At 47.1% G+C, this 17313-nt stretch overlaps 1 protein-coding gene across 3 annotated transcripts in view; it reads left to right on the top strand.

The window, feature by feature from the left end:
- The window catches only part of ANKRD44 (ankyrin repeat domain 44), a 295573-nt gene that overhangs the window by 256689 nt on the left and 21571 nt on the right, over positions 1-17313 (top strand). For all 3 annotated transcript variants that reach the window (XM_084779451.1, XM_084779452.1, XM_084779453.1), the window contains 2 exons: positions 5659-5730; positions 13652-13853. In XM_084779451.1, the coding sequence (XP_084635577.1) occupies positions 5659-5730; positions 13652-13853 (274 nt within the window). The remainder of the gene's footprint in view (positions 1-5658; positions 5731-13651; positions 13854-17313) is intronic.

Here is a 17313-nt window from a genome sequence, read left to right as displayed (position 1 = left end):
CAATTTCAGGCAGCATGGGCTTTTGTAATGGCCCTGAGGCCTATGAGCAGTCATGAGGACATGGTCCCTGCTGCTCTGGATGGGGCAGCATGGGGAAGACCTTTCCTTGGGGATGGGACGAGCATCTGCAGTTAGCAGAGAGGCCAGGTGCCCATGGATGTCACCACAGCCGGCCTTGCCATATCACATCTGCTACTGAAAGGCCTCCGGGATCCCCTGAAAGCTAGCCATGTCCCCGGAAAGTGAAAGGAAATCTTGAAGGAAAGGTGGTAATGATGCCATGGGGTGGTCTGAGGTCAGCTGACTCCGTCTCTTTCATGAATGGATCTGTTCTCTACACGTACGTATGCACGCACATTTGTGCGTGTACACACACACACACACACACATGCACATGCACATGCTTGCACACACACACACACATGCACACACACATGCTTGCACACACACACACACACACACACACACGCACACGCACATGCTTGCACACACACACACACATGCATGCGCACCTAGCTGAGGAGCTTAGGCATGTTCCTCATTTGCCCTGGTAGCATTTCATTCCTAAGAATAAGCAAGCATGATGTAAAATAGAATTTCTGACAGAGGTGCCAGCCTCCCAGGAGCCTGTCCTGTTTCCAACCCTTAATAGACTGAACAAGTCCTTACTGCTAAAGGATCAAAAAAAAATTTCATCTCCAAACCTCCTGTTGTCTTGGTGCCTGCAGACATGCCTGGGTGATGATTTTCTAGGTCTTTCTACCCGCCTATTCATGGGTAGTAGCTATGACGTCAGAGTCGAACTAGAAATGACCAAAGCTGGAAATACCTCACAGACCCACTAGCTAGACTTACCTGTTTTTATAGTCTGAGCCACACTCACTGTCTGTTTTCTTAAGTAGAACATTTTAGAAAAACTAGTTCAGCTCAGCCTGAGGCCCTTGGGACCCTTCAATTTTTCACTGCTGTGTTTTCAAGTGGAGATAATTTATACTATTTCTAAAGCTTAGGTTTCCAGATCAAGTGCAATATTTATGTGTTCTTCACTGAATCCAATGAGATTGTCATTTCACTGGCCTCCCAGCCAGTCAGCTTACCACCGAGTTCACATTTGGCCTTTATTTTGTTATCACAGATGCATTTTGTAAAAGAGTGTTCAAACTCTGCTTGTCCCATTTGCTGCCTTTACATCTAAGATGTAAAGCTGCTCTTTGAGTGAGCCTTGTAGTCCTGTGGAAATGCCTCTAGGTTCAGAATAAGCATCCTGGAAACCATGTAAGCCCAAATACAGCAGTCTGTCTTCTCAGGATGAACAAAATGCTGAAAGCGTGGCATGGAGTCACTTTGTAGTCCCAGCCCGCAGAGCCCAGGAGCAGCCTGGGAACCACAGGAAGCCTGTCTCAGCCACAGCAACAACTAAATCTGTCCAGCCTTCTAGCCGCCTCCCATTCCTGTAACCAAGCTACAATCAAGATGGCGGGAAAGTCTGTTGGCTTCTCCTGCCTCCCTCCTCTCCACTCGCACTCAGCCCCAACTCTTGACATGCCAGTGGGAGCTGGAAGTGGCTGTAATACCAAATCTTCTGAGTTCCTGGACCCAAAGAAGAGCCCGGGCAAACTGATGTTGCCTCAAAGAGGCAAAAGAACAATAAGCCAGCTCAAACCGTGTTGTTCTTTATGTAGAAACTTGATAGTGGGTTGGTCAGTTGGGAAAAGAATGAGGCCCAGGATTTTAGGGGTGATGAAAGATGAGATGGAGTGGTTCACATGAAGGCTTTATTAAGGCAGTCCTCGGGATGAGTGCAAATTTCACTGTGTCCCTAGAAGTCTTCAGTGGTGAATTGGATATGTACACATTGGGTTTATGACATTCAATATGGATGCAGTCCATTACGAATACACGGACTGTGCAATTTTTGATAAGCATGTTAATTGAAAGTATAGTTAAGGTACAGTTACACTGATATCTTTTCTATCAGATATATAAGATCACACCTACCAATTTGTAACTGTATGATCTCTATGTTCAATGCTTCTTGCGATACTGCTGCTTTGGCACGTGTTCCTACCTACGCGAGATTTCGGAAGAGCCATTCCCTCCTCCCCCTCCTCCCTCCTCCCTCCTCCTCCCCCTCCTCCCCCTCCTCCCTCCTCCTCCCCCTCCTCCCCCTCCTCCCCCTCCTCCCCCTCCTCCCTCCTCCCTCCTCCTTCCCCTCCTCCCCCTCCTCCCCCTCCTCCCTCCTCCCTCCTCCTCCCCCTCCTCCCCCTCCTCCCCCTCCTCCCTCCTCCCTCCTCCTCCCTCCTCCCTCCTCCCTCCTCCCTCCCCTCCTCCCCCTCCTCCCTCCTCCTCCCTCCCCTCCTCCCCCTCCTCCCTCCTCCCTCCCTCCTCCTCCTTCCTCCCCTCCCCCCCTCCTCCCTCCTCCCTCCCTCCTCCTCCTCCCTCCCCTCCCCCCCTCCTCCCTCCTCCCTCCTCCTCCCTCCTCCTCCCTCCCCTCCTCCCCCTCCCCCTCCTCCTCCCTCCCCTCCTCCCCCTCCCCCTCCTCCCTCCTCCTCCCATCCTCACCCCCCTCCTCCTCCCATACTCCTCCTTCTCCCCCATACTCCCCTTCTCCCCTTCCTCTCTCTCCTCCTCCTCTCCTCACCTTCCTCCCCCCTCTTCTCCTCTTTTTCCTCCTCTTCTTCCTCCCCTCCCCCCCCATAGCTCCTGCCATTCAGGCCTTAGATGAGATACTACTTTCTCCGGCTGTAGTTTTATATCAAGTACCTCTCTGGGCTCCGCTGGGTCTTTGTGCGAGCCCCATCCCACTGCTTTCCTTACCGCTTTAATTACCGGTTAACATCTCTGGGCCGCCCCGATAGCCTCCGAGTTCTATTATGTCAGCAATCACATCCGCTCACTGCACAAATTGAATTCTGGTGCTTCCTCCAGCAAATATTTGCTGAGTGAGGGAACTAAGGCCTCACGTGCTGGTAGAATGACCAAACTGTGTCTGTGGGGGAAAAAAAATCTTACTCCAAAATAAACATCATGGGAACATACCTAATCTGTGTCTATTCGAGGCATATTGTCTTCTTGCCCTCCTCCGTCATGTTTGTAAAAGTGAGGGGAAGTGGTTCTGTGTTCCCTTGGTTACAGGTTCACTCTGGGACAGGATTTGGAGCTGGTACACACCGTCAATTCCAGGAAGTCTTGCAGGTGATAATGCTGCAAAACAAAGAGCAGATGTTTACTGTCCCCATCGGGCAGCAAAAGCTCCTTTTATTTCAGTCATGTAAGAGAGATGGGTTTTTTAATCAGTGCCTTTGAAGTTAAAATTAAATTCGTTTTCATTATTTTAACATATCCTAAATTTAAAATCTAGGTTCTATTCTCATATTAATTAGGAACAAACACGAACTATCTCATACTTCCAATGTAGATATTTACAATGTATTATCTGTAAGTTTGAAGTCTTGTGTTTTGATCTGTTAACTTCTACACTTGTTAATCTACTAAGGTCTCTTAATGATAACATTTTGTCCCATATGCATAGACTCTGAAAAAAGCATTCTATAACCACCCAAAGATCTATGGGCATCATCCTTTTGATTAATGGAAGCCTAAGAATTTGTTTTAGTCATCTTACTGATTTAAAAGTCATGTTCTAGTTTGACTCTTTTGTGATAAAACACTGACCGAAGCCAACTTGGAGGAGGAAAGGGTTTATTTCAGTTTGCACTTTACAGTCTATCATTGATGAACGTCAAGGCAGGAACTCGAAGGCAGGAGCAGAAGCAGAGACCGTGGAGGAACTCGGCTTCCTGGCTTGCTTCCCTGTCCCACTCAGCTAGCTTTCTTACAGAGCCCAGGCTCACCTGCCTAGGGATGGTGCTGCCCACAGTGGGCTGGGGCCTCCGGTGTCAATTAGCAACCCTTCAGAAATAAATGCCCCACAGGATGTGTCCAATGGAGGCTCATTTGAGGCTTCCTCTTCCCATGTACATCTGGGTTTGTGTCAAACTGACAAAACTAACTGGCATGATGACAGTATATACTCACTGTGAAGGGGGAAAAAAAGGCTAGAAACAGGAAGAGGAAGTTAAATGTTTGAAATTCTATTTGTAGGTTGTCGTGTTGAACATCTTAGACTGTGCATTTTATGGCGTTTTCTGAATATATTCTGTTTATTTGGCTTTTGTTTTATTATTATTATTATTATTATTATTATTATTATTATTATTATTATTATTTTGGTTTTTCAAGACAGGGTGTCTCTATGTAGCCCTGGCTGTCCTGGACTCACTTTGTAAACCAGGCTGGCCTCGAACTCACAGCGATCCGCCTGCCTCTGCCTCCCGAGTGCTGGGATTAAAGGCATGCGCCACCACGCCCAGCTTGGCTTTTGTTTTAAAGTGAAAATAGTGTCATTTGCACTGGTGGCTTTGGAATGTGTGTTTCACTTGACAAGTTTGAGGAGTTTCAAGGACAGAAGCCGGTGATACTCTTAGGAAACTTTGCCTTTCAGGACTTAACTACTATAATTTTGCCTTTATCACTAGCTTTAAGAAAACCTCTGTTGCCAGATGTGGTGGCACACAGAGTCTGTAAATCAAGCACCTGAGAGACGGAAGCAGCTAGATTTGTGAGTTCCAGCCCAGCCAGGACTATATAATGAGACATTGCCCCACTCCCCCCAGAAAAGAGTTAAAAATGGGGAGACTTCTGTAAAAAAAATCTGTGCAGGCTTCATTTGCAGAACATAAAAACATGCTACCTAGCTGAAGAATAAAAGCTATAATTTTAATGGGCACTACAAGATAATTAGAATGTTTAGGAAAGTGAGTCCAGGCTGGGCCTCCAAGAATCACCCTGAACAAATGCATTGTGCTGGCGAGTGGCCGCTTCTTCCCCATAATCCCAGAGAGAGTGGATCTAAAGGCGGCCATTGCAAGTGACTGTCTCAAAGACACACATTCTCGCTGATGTGCCGGGACGCTTCTGCGTCTAGAGCCATCCAGATTTTGGACTGGATCTACCCGTCCCCAAAGTAGACACTGGCATCATCCGTCACCTCTTCCTTCTCCCCCTGCATGAGAAGCTGAGAGAAAAGCAGACAGCTCTACAGCCACATTACCCATCAGAGTGACGGGCTTACCCTGTCTGTCTCTGCCTTTAAAACTTCAACTAGGCCAGGTATAGTGGCTCACGCCTTTAATCCCAGCACTTGGGAGGCAGAGGCAGGTGGATCGCTGTGAGTTCGAGGCCAGCTTGTTCTACAAAGCAACTCCAGGACAGCTAAGGATACACAGAGAAACCCTGTCCCGAAAACCTTAACAAAACAAAACAAAAAAAACCCTTCAACTAGTGCATTTCATTGCCTGAATATAAATCCTGTCAGGAGCCTTTGCTGTAGGGCATCTAGAAAATATCATTTTGAGTTGTCTAACCTCTGCCACATAGGGCAGCCCACGCCCACCCACCAGGACCCTGGAGTGGACACTGCTGACCACTGTGCTCACCCTACATCTAGCCAGGCTCTGAATGTTGGCTTGGTGCGTCCTTTGTATGTGTCCGTATATGAAGACGAATTTAGTATCCAGAAACTATGATTCCTGAGTGACTCTTGCTTTTGCTTTTGTTTTGTTTGTTTTTTTGTTTTGTTTTGTTTTGTCTCCACAGCTTTTGGAAAGAACCAATGCTGGTTTTGAAGACTCAGATTGCGGCGCTCCCAAGAGTCCACTCCACTTAGCGGTAAGTGAGCTGTTCTTGGCAGCTTCCCCTGCTAGTCTCGCAGAGAACCAGTTCCAGAAACTTAACCAGATCTTCAGGTGCAGGCCAGGAAGGCAGAGATCCGTTCCAATTTAAAAGGCGGAGGGTCGAAAGCATGGGCTTCCAAGAGAGACGGCCTCACCTCGGAGGTCTGGCTTCCCCTGCTGGTGGCTTAGATACAGTCACCTACCTTGTCCTCGGTGTCCTCATCTGTAGAATGGGAGCAAGACGAGGCCTGCATGAAGTAACAGTTTTAAACACAACTTTGTGAGAGTGAAAGGAGCAGGTTTAGAGAGGGTCGTTCCTCCTGGATTTGCCATCGGGCCTCAGAAGGGTCTCTGGCTCCGGTTCTCACGCGATTCCTCTTCACTTCCCAGCAATCCGAACTCTTCCTGGGGTTCCACCACTCCCACAAACCCAGTCTCAGATTAGCGGCTGTTGGAAAGAGCCCTGCTGCCTGGTAGCCACAGCCAGCTGGCCTGCCCTAGTGCCGCTGAAGGCCACCTCAGTCGAGGTCCAAGGTCCGGTGGCCTCAGTAGAGGTCATGTTTAGACGTACCTTTGTTTAGTAAATACAATGGAACAGGCCTAGGTGTGTCCAGGGCCAGCCACACGGTGAGGAGCCCCCACCTCAGACACTTGTCTCACCACAGACTTGCCAGCACACCTGCAGAAGCTCTGACACACCCACCAACACATGGACCACACACACAAACATACTGCCTCCACTACACACATCAACATACGGCATCTGTGCACATACACCTTGAATGCTGTGAAGTCAGCCAGCCATTCATGCTTGAGGCTTAGATGGAAGAGGGTGGACAGTGGGTGTCCTTGGACAAAGCCTCATAGCAGTTGGCTCTTAGACCAGGCTGCTCTTTAGAATCCCTGTGCAGCTGGGCCTGAGCAAGGCTCCCCAGAGCCAGGTATGCACAGATGCAGCTAGCTCCAGCTGCCCTTAGCAAGGCCACACACGTGTGGGTATTTTGAACAAAATCCGCTCTGCCCAGTCAGCATGGGGCTGATTTCATCGTCACTGAGAAGAGCGTTTCTAGGCTTCCAAAATTTCTATTATCCTTATTGGTTTTTCCAAAATGTGATTTGTTTTGTACTTACCACGGCCAGGTGTGCTCCTGAGCTCTCTGGGTCTCCACTCACATGGAAAAGGGTGGTGACACCATGGCAAAGAACAAGCTTTGGTAGGTGCTGCAGCTGGCAGGGGCCAGAGATGATACAGAGAGGTGGCCCTCACTGCCACTCCTCTCTTCGGCAGCTCAGCTGAACGTGGTTTTGTGGGGTTTTTTCCCCCCACTGTAAGTTAAAGGCATCAAGTTAGTTAAAGGCTCTAAAGGACCCTTCTGAGTTTGTCAGCTTGTTTGTTAGCTGTGTGATGTCCAGGTGCCTGATGTCTGTGTCTCAGTCTCCCTGCCCATCAGAAGAAAGGAGCTGACGGCAAGGCCTCATCCAGGGCCGTTGGCTTGAGCTAACCAATAAAGCAATTAGGAGAGCATGTGATGACATATGTGTGTCAAAAGCCAGCTTCCCCCTCCATCTTCTTAACACACGTCTTCTCCGTGTGACACGTGCTGGCTGAGAATACTGCCAAGCCCTCTTCCAGGGGAAAGATGTACAGGAAAGGAGCCGGGGCCTCTGTCCTTGTAGCGTTTCCCGTGCTGGGGAGACCTTAGGCGAGCAGTAGCATGGCAGATGGTGATTAGTGCTGCAAGAGAGGAAACGGAATCCATGGGATGGAGTATCGAGGCGGCAGACAGTGCCATTCTACAGAGCATACATAGAATGTCACATGCTCACGGTGGGCCTGAGAGCTAGTCACATTGCTATCTGACAGAAGACAGTTCTGGGCACCAGTGTGAAGTCCTTGGGTAAGAGAATGCCTGGCGCGTCCACCAAACAGCGATGTAGCTACAATGGAGGGAACAAGAGTGTTGCGGGGGAGTGGGGGGAGGGGAGCAAGGAGCCGGGGGGGGGGGGGGGGGGGAGCAGCTGCCACAACATCTCACAGGGGCCTCATGGTCCGTGGTAAGAACTCTGACTTTTACTCTGAGCAGGTAGAAACCACGTGTCCAGATTTGAGGAGATAAAGGAGATGCTGTAACTTCTCTCTCAAAGATCACAAACTTACAACAGAAGCCAAAGCTGGAAACGAGAGTGACCCTGATCACAGTGAAGGACCTGTTCTAGAATTTTCTCACGCTTCCCTCTATATCCGCAGTTCTCAGCCTGTGAATCTTGACATGGGGGGGGTGGTGTGTGTGGCCCATATCAGATATCCTCCTGTATGTCAGATATTTATACTATGATTCATAACAGCAATTGTACAGTTATGAAGTAACAGTGAAATAATTTTGTTTGGGGGGGGGTCACCACAACACAAAGAACTGTGTTAAGGGTCCCAGCATTAGGAAGGTGAGAACCAGTCACTGCTCTACATGCTCTCACTGAAAAGTGTTTTCTTCAAGACACCTATAAGTAGGCTCATCACCCTCTGCAGGGGCTCCTGGCTAAAAGCCAAGGCATGCTGTTCTCAGACGAAAGCATCCTCCTCGCAGGGATGTGGAAGCAGATGCCCCTAAACCTCCACCCACAAAGAGACCCGACCCGCTTTGAGCTATTTCCCGCCTGAGTGATTTGAGCCTCCAGGGTTATCAGCCTGGATAAATTCATATTCATTTCACCCACTTGTTAATTGCGTTAAGAAATGAGGTTATGCAGATGCGAGGCTCCAGCTGTGGAGGTTTCCACATGGCCCCGTGGTGTCCCTGAAATGGGCTGGCCTCCCAAGTCCATGCCCCTTGGTCACCCATAGTCCTCATCATAAGAGGCTTAAGCGAATTAGTCACAGTTGGTACATTTAAGTTGCCTACTGAGATCTTTCTTGAAATAATTTAAATTAATAATTTAAATATTTTTAGGTTTGATACTCCCAATGACATCTTTTTTCTTTTTTTTTTTAAAATTAATTAATTAATTAATTTACTTTCAGTTTCTCTGTGTAGCCTTGGCTGTCCTGGACTCACTTTGTAGGCCAGGCTGGTCTCAAACTCACAGAGCTCTGCCTGCCTCTGCCTCTTCAAGTGCTGGGATTACGGGCATGTGCCACTGTGCCCGGCTCTTCCCAATGACATCTTAGTGCAGTGAAATTTACCCCTAACCAAGAATCTATTTGCAATAGTTGCCTGCTGGCAAGGGGGAAATCTGTTCTCTTCAGTGGCGACCCAGAAGGTATTATCAACCCCGCTCTAGCACGGGCCCCATGCCCAGGAGTTGATGGCCAGTACAAAGTGAACACCAAGGTGGTGGTTGTTTGTTTCGTAGGCTTTTTGTTTTGGCATTTTTAAAAGTCTTGTTGGATTTTTGTTTGTTTTTATTTTCACTTTTGAGGGAAAACAAGAAAATGAAGTGTGTGGGTAGGGGAGGTAGGAGGAGGGAGTTAGGGCAGTAGAAAAACATGTTCAAAATATATTGTATGAAAAAAACATTAAGGGGGGGGGGGGGAAAGAGCTGCAAGCAAATGCAAGAAACAGGAGAGTGGAATTCTTCCTGTAGGTAAATCTGGCTTTTGAATCATTCTGAGCATTTTTACATGCCTAGTCCACACAACCACCCAGGCTGGAATTGAAAAGCTGCAGTAATTAGCAAGGGTCCATCCACTGCATTTTATACCAAGCTGGTTTAACTTGAGAACAGCAAGCAGATTTTTTTTAATTCTGAGGATTAAAGAGGGAAGTGCAGGGGGTAAGTGCCTTCATTACAGCTGTTGTTCTAGAAAGGCTTCCAGCTTCCTGCCTGGTGTTTCTCCTTTCTTCTGTGTGTCTTCTCTCATTAAGCCTAACTATGCTGGCCATTGTCCTCTGTGTATCACCATGTACTGCAAGTTTTCCTAGGCTAAGTTAAGTGAACAGAAATTAACACATTGACTATCCTTGTCACAATGGAGACGGGGGATGGGGGGCAGCATTTGAAAATAGTATCTAGAACCTGTGGCCGTCTGCCGGGCACTTTCTCCTTCAGCGTCTTGCCATGAGCTTACCCAGCATCTACCATATACCAGTACACTGTAAAATGGGAGGCCGTGGGTTGAAATGTCAGTCCTCAAACAAGCACCAGATTCATGTAGAGGCTAAAATCTACTGGTGTAATTTACACCTCCTGTGGATATTCCTGTTACTACAGCTCTTACCTTAAGATTAGATGCTCCTGAGTTGACTTAAAAATCACCTGTGGCAGGCTAGACAGGTGGCTCAGAGGTTAAAGAGCACTGGCTGCTCTTCCAGAGGTCGTGGGTTCAATTCCCGGTAACCACATGGTGGCTCACAACCATCTGAAATGGAATCTGAATCACTCTTCTGGTGTGCATGATGAGAGAGCACTCATATCATAAAATAAATCTTTTTTTAAAAATCACCTGTGGCCTGATTTGGTAATGGCTAAACTTGGGAGAGGATATATGAAATTCATTTGACTATTTTCTCCTGTTTGTTGATATTTTAAATTCCCTATGATAAGAGGCCAAGACGTGCATCTTACCGCGGCATCGTGTTTCCATGTTTTCTCTCCAGAGGGCTTCTGGGTCAGCCGCCTTCCAATCAAGGCTGCAGAGCCGTAGCATAGCTAGGTAGCTCTGCCCCTCTGCGTCCTCGTTAGTAAGATGGGGATGACAAGAGCGGCTACACCACAGGCCGGTGTGAGCGCACAGCCTTCCCGTCCTGCGCAGTCACAGCTATGACACTCGGGAACTGTTCTCCCGTCCACAGAGAGGCAGCAGTGTGTCGTCAGGGCACAGCGGTCTAGGCATGTGTCCCCAGACTGCACCTTCTTGCTCTATAGCGATGTTCAAGATATTTCACATCTACAGGAGGAAGTGAATAGCATTTGCTATTCAGCCCTATTATGTTACAGGCAAACACTAAAACGTTTAGTCTTCAAGTCAATGAAGTGGGGTTATGAAGTGTGCAATTATCACACCCCAGATTCTGAGTTCAGAGTCCAACTCTGGAACTACCTCAGGACGTTTTAACCTGGGAAAAAGATGTTTGCAGTAGGTACGGGGCCATGTCTACAATCCCACACACAAGAGGCTGGGGGCAGGAGGAATGAGGGTTTGAAGCCAGCCTAGGCTGCATAGCAAGATCCCGTCCCCCCTCCCCCAAAGGGATATTTATAGACCATAAAGGAGATGTGAACGCGCTTGGCACAGTGCCCAGTACACAGGAAGTCCTCAGAGACTGACTGATGTTCAGTGGTAACAAGTGCTTTGAAGACAACGAAGTGAGCGGGCAGAAGAGTGGAGGGAACATTTCCACATGTGCTAGGAGGCTTCCCTGGTAAGGTGCCATCTGCGTACCAGGACAGTCATGAGGCTGTCTGGATGAAGTACTTTCCAGGTGAGGAACAGAAAGTGCAGGTGCAATGGCCAGAAAAGAAAATCCATGCACGGGGTTGGGGATTTAGCTCAGTGGTAGAGCACTTGCCTAGCAAGCGCAAGGCCCTGGGTTCGGTCCTCAGCTCTGGGGGAAAAAAAATCCATGCACTTAACTATAGAGGGCACTGTGGCTACCCCAGAGCTCTGGACATGCAAAAGATGCACGCAGGGGATGGCCAGAGCTGAGGGTCTGATCAATCATGGCAGCTTTTGGATTTTGCTACCGTCAAGGCTGAGTTTTGTAGCAAGGCGTAGCATCCGGTTTGGCTGTAGAAAGGTTTTTTCACCCAGTGATGGTGTCCATGACAGATCACCAAGGGACAGGGACAGAGGGGGCACTTTTGCTGGAATTCTGGGTTGGGGTCTGAGAGTAACGTTGTCGCTTGCAGATGGGGAGGCTGCAGGCAGAGCAGGTTTGGGGAAAGAAATCCAGAATCAGTGTGCAATGCTGTTAGATATTCAAGTGCATACACCAAGGTGGACGGTGAGTGTTGGACCTGCACGTTTGTAAAGGGAGAAGTTGGGACAGGGGTATAAACAGGGATTCGTTACCATGTAATTTATATGGCATCTTAACTAAAGGATATAAGTTTCGTATGTACAAATTATCGTAATCACTAACAAAGATAATGAAAACAAAAAAAATGTATCTTAATTTCTCAGTACTCTTAATACTTATGGAGTCTTTTCTTTTCCTTCTTTCTTTCTTTTTGCTGTTGTTGTTGCTGTTATTGTGTTCAAGACAAGGGTTTCCTCAGCTGTCCTGGACTTGCTTTGTAAACCAGGCTGGCCTCGAACTCACAGAGAGTGGGCTGCCTTTGTCTCTCTGAGTACTAGGATTAAAGGTGTGTACCACCATGCCTGGCTTTAATGGATTCTTTTAAATTTAGTTTTTATTATTGTTGTTAACCTGTACTCTGGGAAAAATTATTTAAATTATTTTTAGGAAGGTAAGGTAAAATAAGATCATAGGCTTAATACCCCTTAGTTCTAGAAATTACCATTATTATTAGTTTTTTGGTATACTTCTGAATTTTTCCTGTGACTATAGAGTTACATATAAATATAAAAATGTGCACATACATTTTCTTTTTATATAAATGAGGCCATGCTAAATATATTGCCTGCAACTTAGTTTCTAAAAACCTTTTTTTAAAAAAATACTTTCATATTACCCTCTACAAGTATCATAGCAACCTCCACCAGAGTGTCCAAGATTGATTTTCTGCCACTCCCCCCACAATTTTAATGATATTGGGCATGCCCAAACTCTTCACTAATTGCCCAGGTAGTCATAAAATAGCACTATAAATTTTTTTCATACAAAATTTTGTATGTCTATTGGCATTTTACGTTTCTCTTTTTTTCTCTGTGAGCTGGCCTTTCAAGTCTTTTACAGACTTTCCTAGTTTTCATTGGTTATTTTTATATTAAGAAAAGAATCCTTCATGCTAACTCTTCTGCAAATACATGGTGCCTTGAGGAGCAGTACAGTGGGAAAAATGCAAGAGACAAAAGAGAGAGGTCTTTGCCGTCTGAAGGCGCCTGGGGCAGACTTTTCCTGTTTCTTTCTTGTCTCTCAGACTTGCTTCCCTATAGATAGCCTTACCCCTTTCTCTCTTTTATTTCCAAGATCTTTTGCTTATGTATTGTGGGGGTGGGAGTAACTTTTTTTTCCCCTTACAGATTAAATTAAAAGTCTCAGACTTCTATCCTTTTAAACACTACACAGCCTAGGACCTCATAATAGATCTGAGCCTGCCCATGTCCTATTTGTCCCTAATTGTTTCCGTGGTTTCATTATGATCAACAGAAGAAGTAAGGAGGAGGGAAAAGCCTTCGGTGCACATCAGATCTTGTGCAAATCCAGTGCAGTTTATCTCTTTCCATCTCTGCGGCAGCCCCAGGAGGCAGCAGTTATTGCTCTCGTCATATAGATGAGGAAACAAAACTCTAAATACAATTAAGAAACTCACCTACAGTTAGTACTCAGTCACGTGACGGGCTGTGAGCGGCGGTTTGCTCGCCTGGGTTGAATTACAGAGCCCTTAATGTTTCCAGTAATCCCCCCCCCCCACAACCCCAGCTTTATTAACAGAAAAGATTCATGAAAATGTTCGCGTGTTGCCCATTGGTTTGTTTAGGACTCCCCTGAGAGATGAGTGTATAATCCACAGCCATTTGTCTATATGGCTGGTAGGCCTAATAAACACATACTGATGGCTGTGGTGCCTTCGAGCACATTAATTGACAAGGAAGGAAAAAACAGTGGGATTCACAAGCAACTGGAGGTTCATGAGCCAATGCTTTACAGTAACGTCACTTTTCCAGTGTCAGGTCCCATCCCAAGCGCTGTGCCAGTCGGCTCTTCGGAGGAGCCCGAGGCTCAGCCCCTCAGGTGGATTGTTGCAGGATCTGAGGAAAGTGAAGGTACAATCTCTGGCTTTCTTGGTTGCAGGCCTACAATGGGCACCACCAAGCCTTGGAGGTCCTTCTCCAGTCGTTAGTGGACCTGGACATCAGGGACGAGAAGGGCCGGACGGCTCTGTACCTGGCCGCTTTCAAGGGGCACACCGAGTGTGTGGAAGCCCTTGTGAACCAGGGCGCGTCCATCTTTGTAAAAGACAATGTCACCAAAAGAACTCCGCTTCATGCCTCAGGTAGGTCTCGTCAAAGGTCTTGCTTGCTTAGTCCTGAGTTTTGCAACTCGTGTATAGGGTTGAATAAAAGGGTAAAACAGGTGAGGTGCTCAGCAGGTAAAGGTGCCTGCCACCAGGCCTGGTGACTCGAGTTCAGTCCCTGGGACCCACATGACCTGAGGTGCGGGGGTGGGGGTCTCTTTTGCAGTGTGTCCTCTGTCATTCAAATGCATACGGCATATGACACCCCAGTAAGCAAGCAAACATGAATATGGTTTTTGGCTTTTTTTTTTTTTAAAGATTTTAAGATCTATAGCTGGGGCTACAGCTCAGTGAGAGAGCATGTGTTTAGTATGCATGAGGCTCTGGGTTCATCTTCTCTCATCCTGATTTTTAACATCTTCGTTTTATTTCTACACCATATACACCTGCACGCTTCCAAGATAGCTTTGATCTAATTTCTCCTTATACATAATTGACACTCTCTGGCCAGCCGCTGGCCTTCCCAAAGAAAAAACTTAGAGCCTTTGGCCAAACGCCCCCACAAAACTTGTGAGTGAAGGGCAACTTACAGTGCGCTCTTTAGAGTCAGCCCAGTCCACTGTTTTGTATAAGAACCAGCAGACAATGAGTTAACGGGTAAATCCGTCTAATAATCTACTCAGCTTCCGCTTTGACCCTCGATGCATCCAATATCAAAACAGAGACCATTAACAAGTACACGTGCACGTCAGTCAGCGGGCAACGTGACTCTTCTGGAGCGTCTCCACAGTACACCTGAAGGGACGCTTACAGATGCGCACGGATGTGAAGGCAATATGGAAGACTGTCTGGCCCAAACTAAAGCATTTGGCTCAGGCGATTCCAGAGTGTTAGCCACTGAGAAAGGGTGGACTATGGCGTCTCTTAAAGAGAGGGGGGAAAAAGTTGAGTGTGGTCTTATTGAGGAAGTGAAGGAATGAGGCCATGTTTCCACAAGATCTGTATGATGCTCATTACTTGAAAGGCTTCTAGGAATGCTACACAGGCGGATATATTTCTGTTGGAGCTGGTGAGAGAGCTTAGTGGGTAAAAGTTATTACCGCCAAGCCTAACGGCCTGCATTTGATCACTGGGTCCCACGTGGCAGAAGAGAGAACCAGCTCCTGCAAGTTGTCCTTGGGCCTCTACATGCATCCCTTGACAATCGCACAAAAAAATGACTACAAATGTGATTAAATTTTAAAAAAAAATAAAGAAGTACATTTCTCTCTACATCCTGTAACCTCCAAGCCATGGAACACACACAGTACAGACACAGAGAGTCTACCTGCTGCCTAACTGTCTCGAAACAATTATTGCTGGGAGAAGGCAGTGATGGCCGCTGTGGCACAGTATAAATTTTTGTTTCCTACCAGTATTTTTGCTTCTTAGGCATTCCTTGGTATAATTGTCGAAATCAATTTTGCTCACTTTAAAGATTGGCTATTGCCTGTTATTAAGCTAGGCAACTTGCTTTGTTTCTATGTAGTTTTTAACAATTGCAAAGGGCTTGGTTTGGTTGTGGAAGGCTGCCCTTAAAACAGGTGACTGATGAAGGACCACCCTCACCCATTTGCCACTGTGAGGTAGGTGTGGGCCAAGGGTGCCCCCTAGTGGTCAAGTGGACCTACGCTGGATTTTCCTCACACAATTCATTGACCGAACAAGACAGGCTGTCATTTGACTGTTCTCCACAAAATGTCTGCTTTGCAGAAGCTTCGGCCTGTCATTCAACCATCTGCTTAGCCAGATTTTTTTTTTCCCAGTTCACCTGAGAGGCCGGTTCCTTTGTTTGAGACTGTGAGGAGGGTCAGGCGGAATGATCACTGGAGGATTAGCACAGATAGATACAGTGACAGTTGTGGTCTCTGAGCCTGTGAAAAATGCCTGTCACGCTGTCACTCATGGCGCGAGAGGCTGAGCCAGCCTCAGAGAGCTGCAGCTGGCAAAGCACAGCTAAAGATACTAACGTCTTTTTTGCTAGAAGGCAACTTGGGGGGATACCGTGTGTGGGAACCCAGCGAGAGCTGAGGTTGCTACTCGAAGGGGAACTTACATTTTCCCAAGGACTGTGAGCTCAGCTTACACAGCTACAGTGAAAAACAAAAGCTCCACTGTAGATGATTTTGCTCTGCGGCACGCTGGGTGAGCATTATGAACTGAAATTGTTTTTTTTTTTTCTTTTGTTTAGCCAAAAGTGTAACATCCTTGCAATGATTCTGAGCACTAAAGCATATTAAATTGATACAGAAAGAAAAGCCAAGTTCTGTTGATTCTACTCCTTGATCCCATCACTGAGGGGATTTAGCTGTCAGTCCTGTGCCAATCTTTTTTAAGGCATATATTAAACTTTGTGCAAATTTCAACAGGGTAACAGGATTGTGTATAATTCTTAACACTAACAACAGCGGTGACAATAAAATGTTACCTGGAACTCCAATTCATAATGCATATATTGAATATATATGTACACACACACACACACACACACACACACACACACACACACATAGTGCTATGGCTTACAATATGTGGACATTGCTCCTGTTGTTCATTTGAATGGTGTCAATAAATATGAACTAATTCTAATATGTGTTATTCCAGAAAACATTCTTTCATGACTGTGAATCAATAAACATGGCCGTAAAACAGCTCTGAGAGGACCCTTTGTCAACCCAACATAGTTGCATCCATCCCCTTCTCTCTTGCCCCATCCAGAGTGAGGAGGGTCTTGTGTGGTGTGCTTATTGTTCAGAGAGTGAGCCACGCCTGGGCTATGAAGGGTATTCATCTTCGTCATATTCTCGAGTGATTTCCTTGATAGCTGTATGGCTTCTTAGAGGTTCTCTTTGATGCCTTAGAAGAGAGTTTTACTGTCCCATGAGAGATGCTTCCCAGGACCCCTCACACTCACATCGGCACCGGCACCGCTGCCTTCTAAAGGAGCATGTTGAGTTACTCACGAGTGTACGTCCTGGACCCCTCCCCAGCTGTGTGAGGTGCACATGGCACTGGGGTTGCACTGTACTTCCTGCCCTCTGCTGGGTAGCTAGGGCAAGTAAGGGCCAGCAGCCCTAACTAGGGACCTGAAGACCCCTGGGTCCTCACCCAGCAGGGGGAAAAGGCTCAGCAGCCACAGGCACTTGCTGGAGCATCCTTAAGACTGCAGCGGCAAGGCTGCCCTTTGAGGATCAGCGACAGGCAGAGCTCCAGTGTCCATGGGGAGGCGGCACCTGGGCTGCACTTTGCTGTTCTCCATCCCCCACCCCTCTTTCCCTCTCTTCTTTATTCCTCCTGGTCCCGCTCCCCTCTCCTCTTTAAAAAGATCTGGAGATGGGCTAGACACAGGATAGGTATAAGGAAGTGGAGTGCCACTCAGCGGGACTGATGTGTGGGGACACTTCCCAAGGGGATAAGAAAGAACACAAAACTTGGGAAAACGTCCCTTAACTCTGGGAAC

This window comes from Acomys minous (genome assembly GCF_964271855.1).
Source record: "Acomys minous genome assembly, chromosome: 4".
Taxonomy (NCBI): Eukaryota; Metazoa; Chordata; class Mammalia; order Rodentia; family Muridae; genus Acomys; species Acomys minous.
Note: the sequence above shows the minus strand (reverse complement) of the source record. Positions and strands in the feature narration are given on the sequence as shown.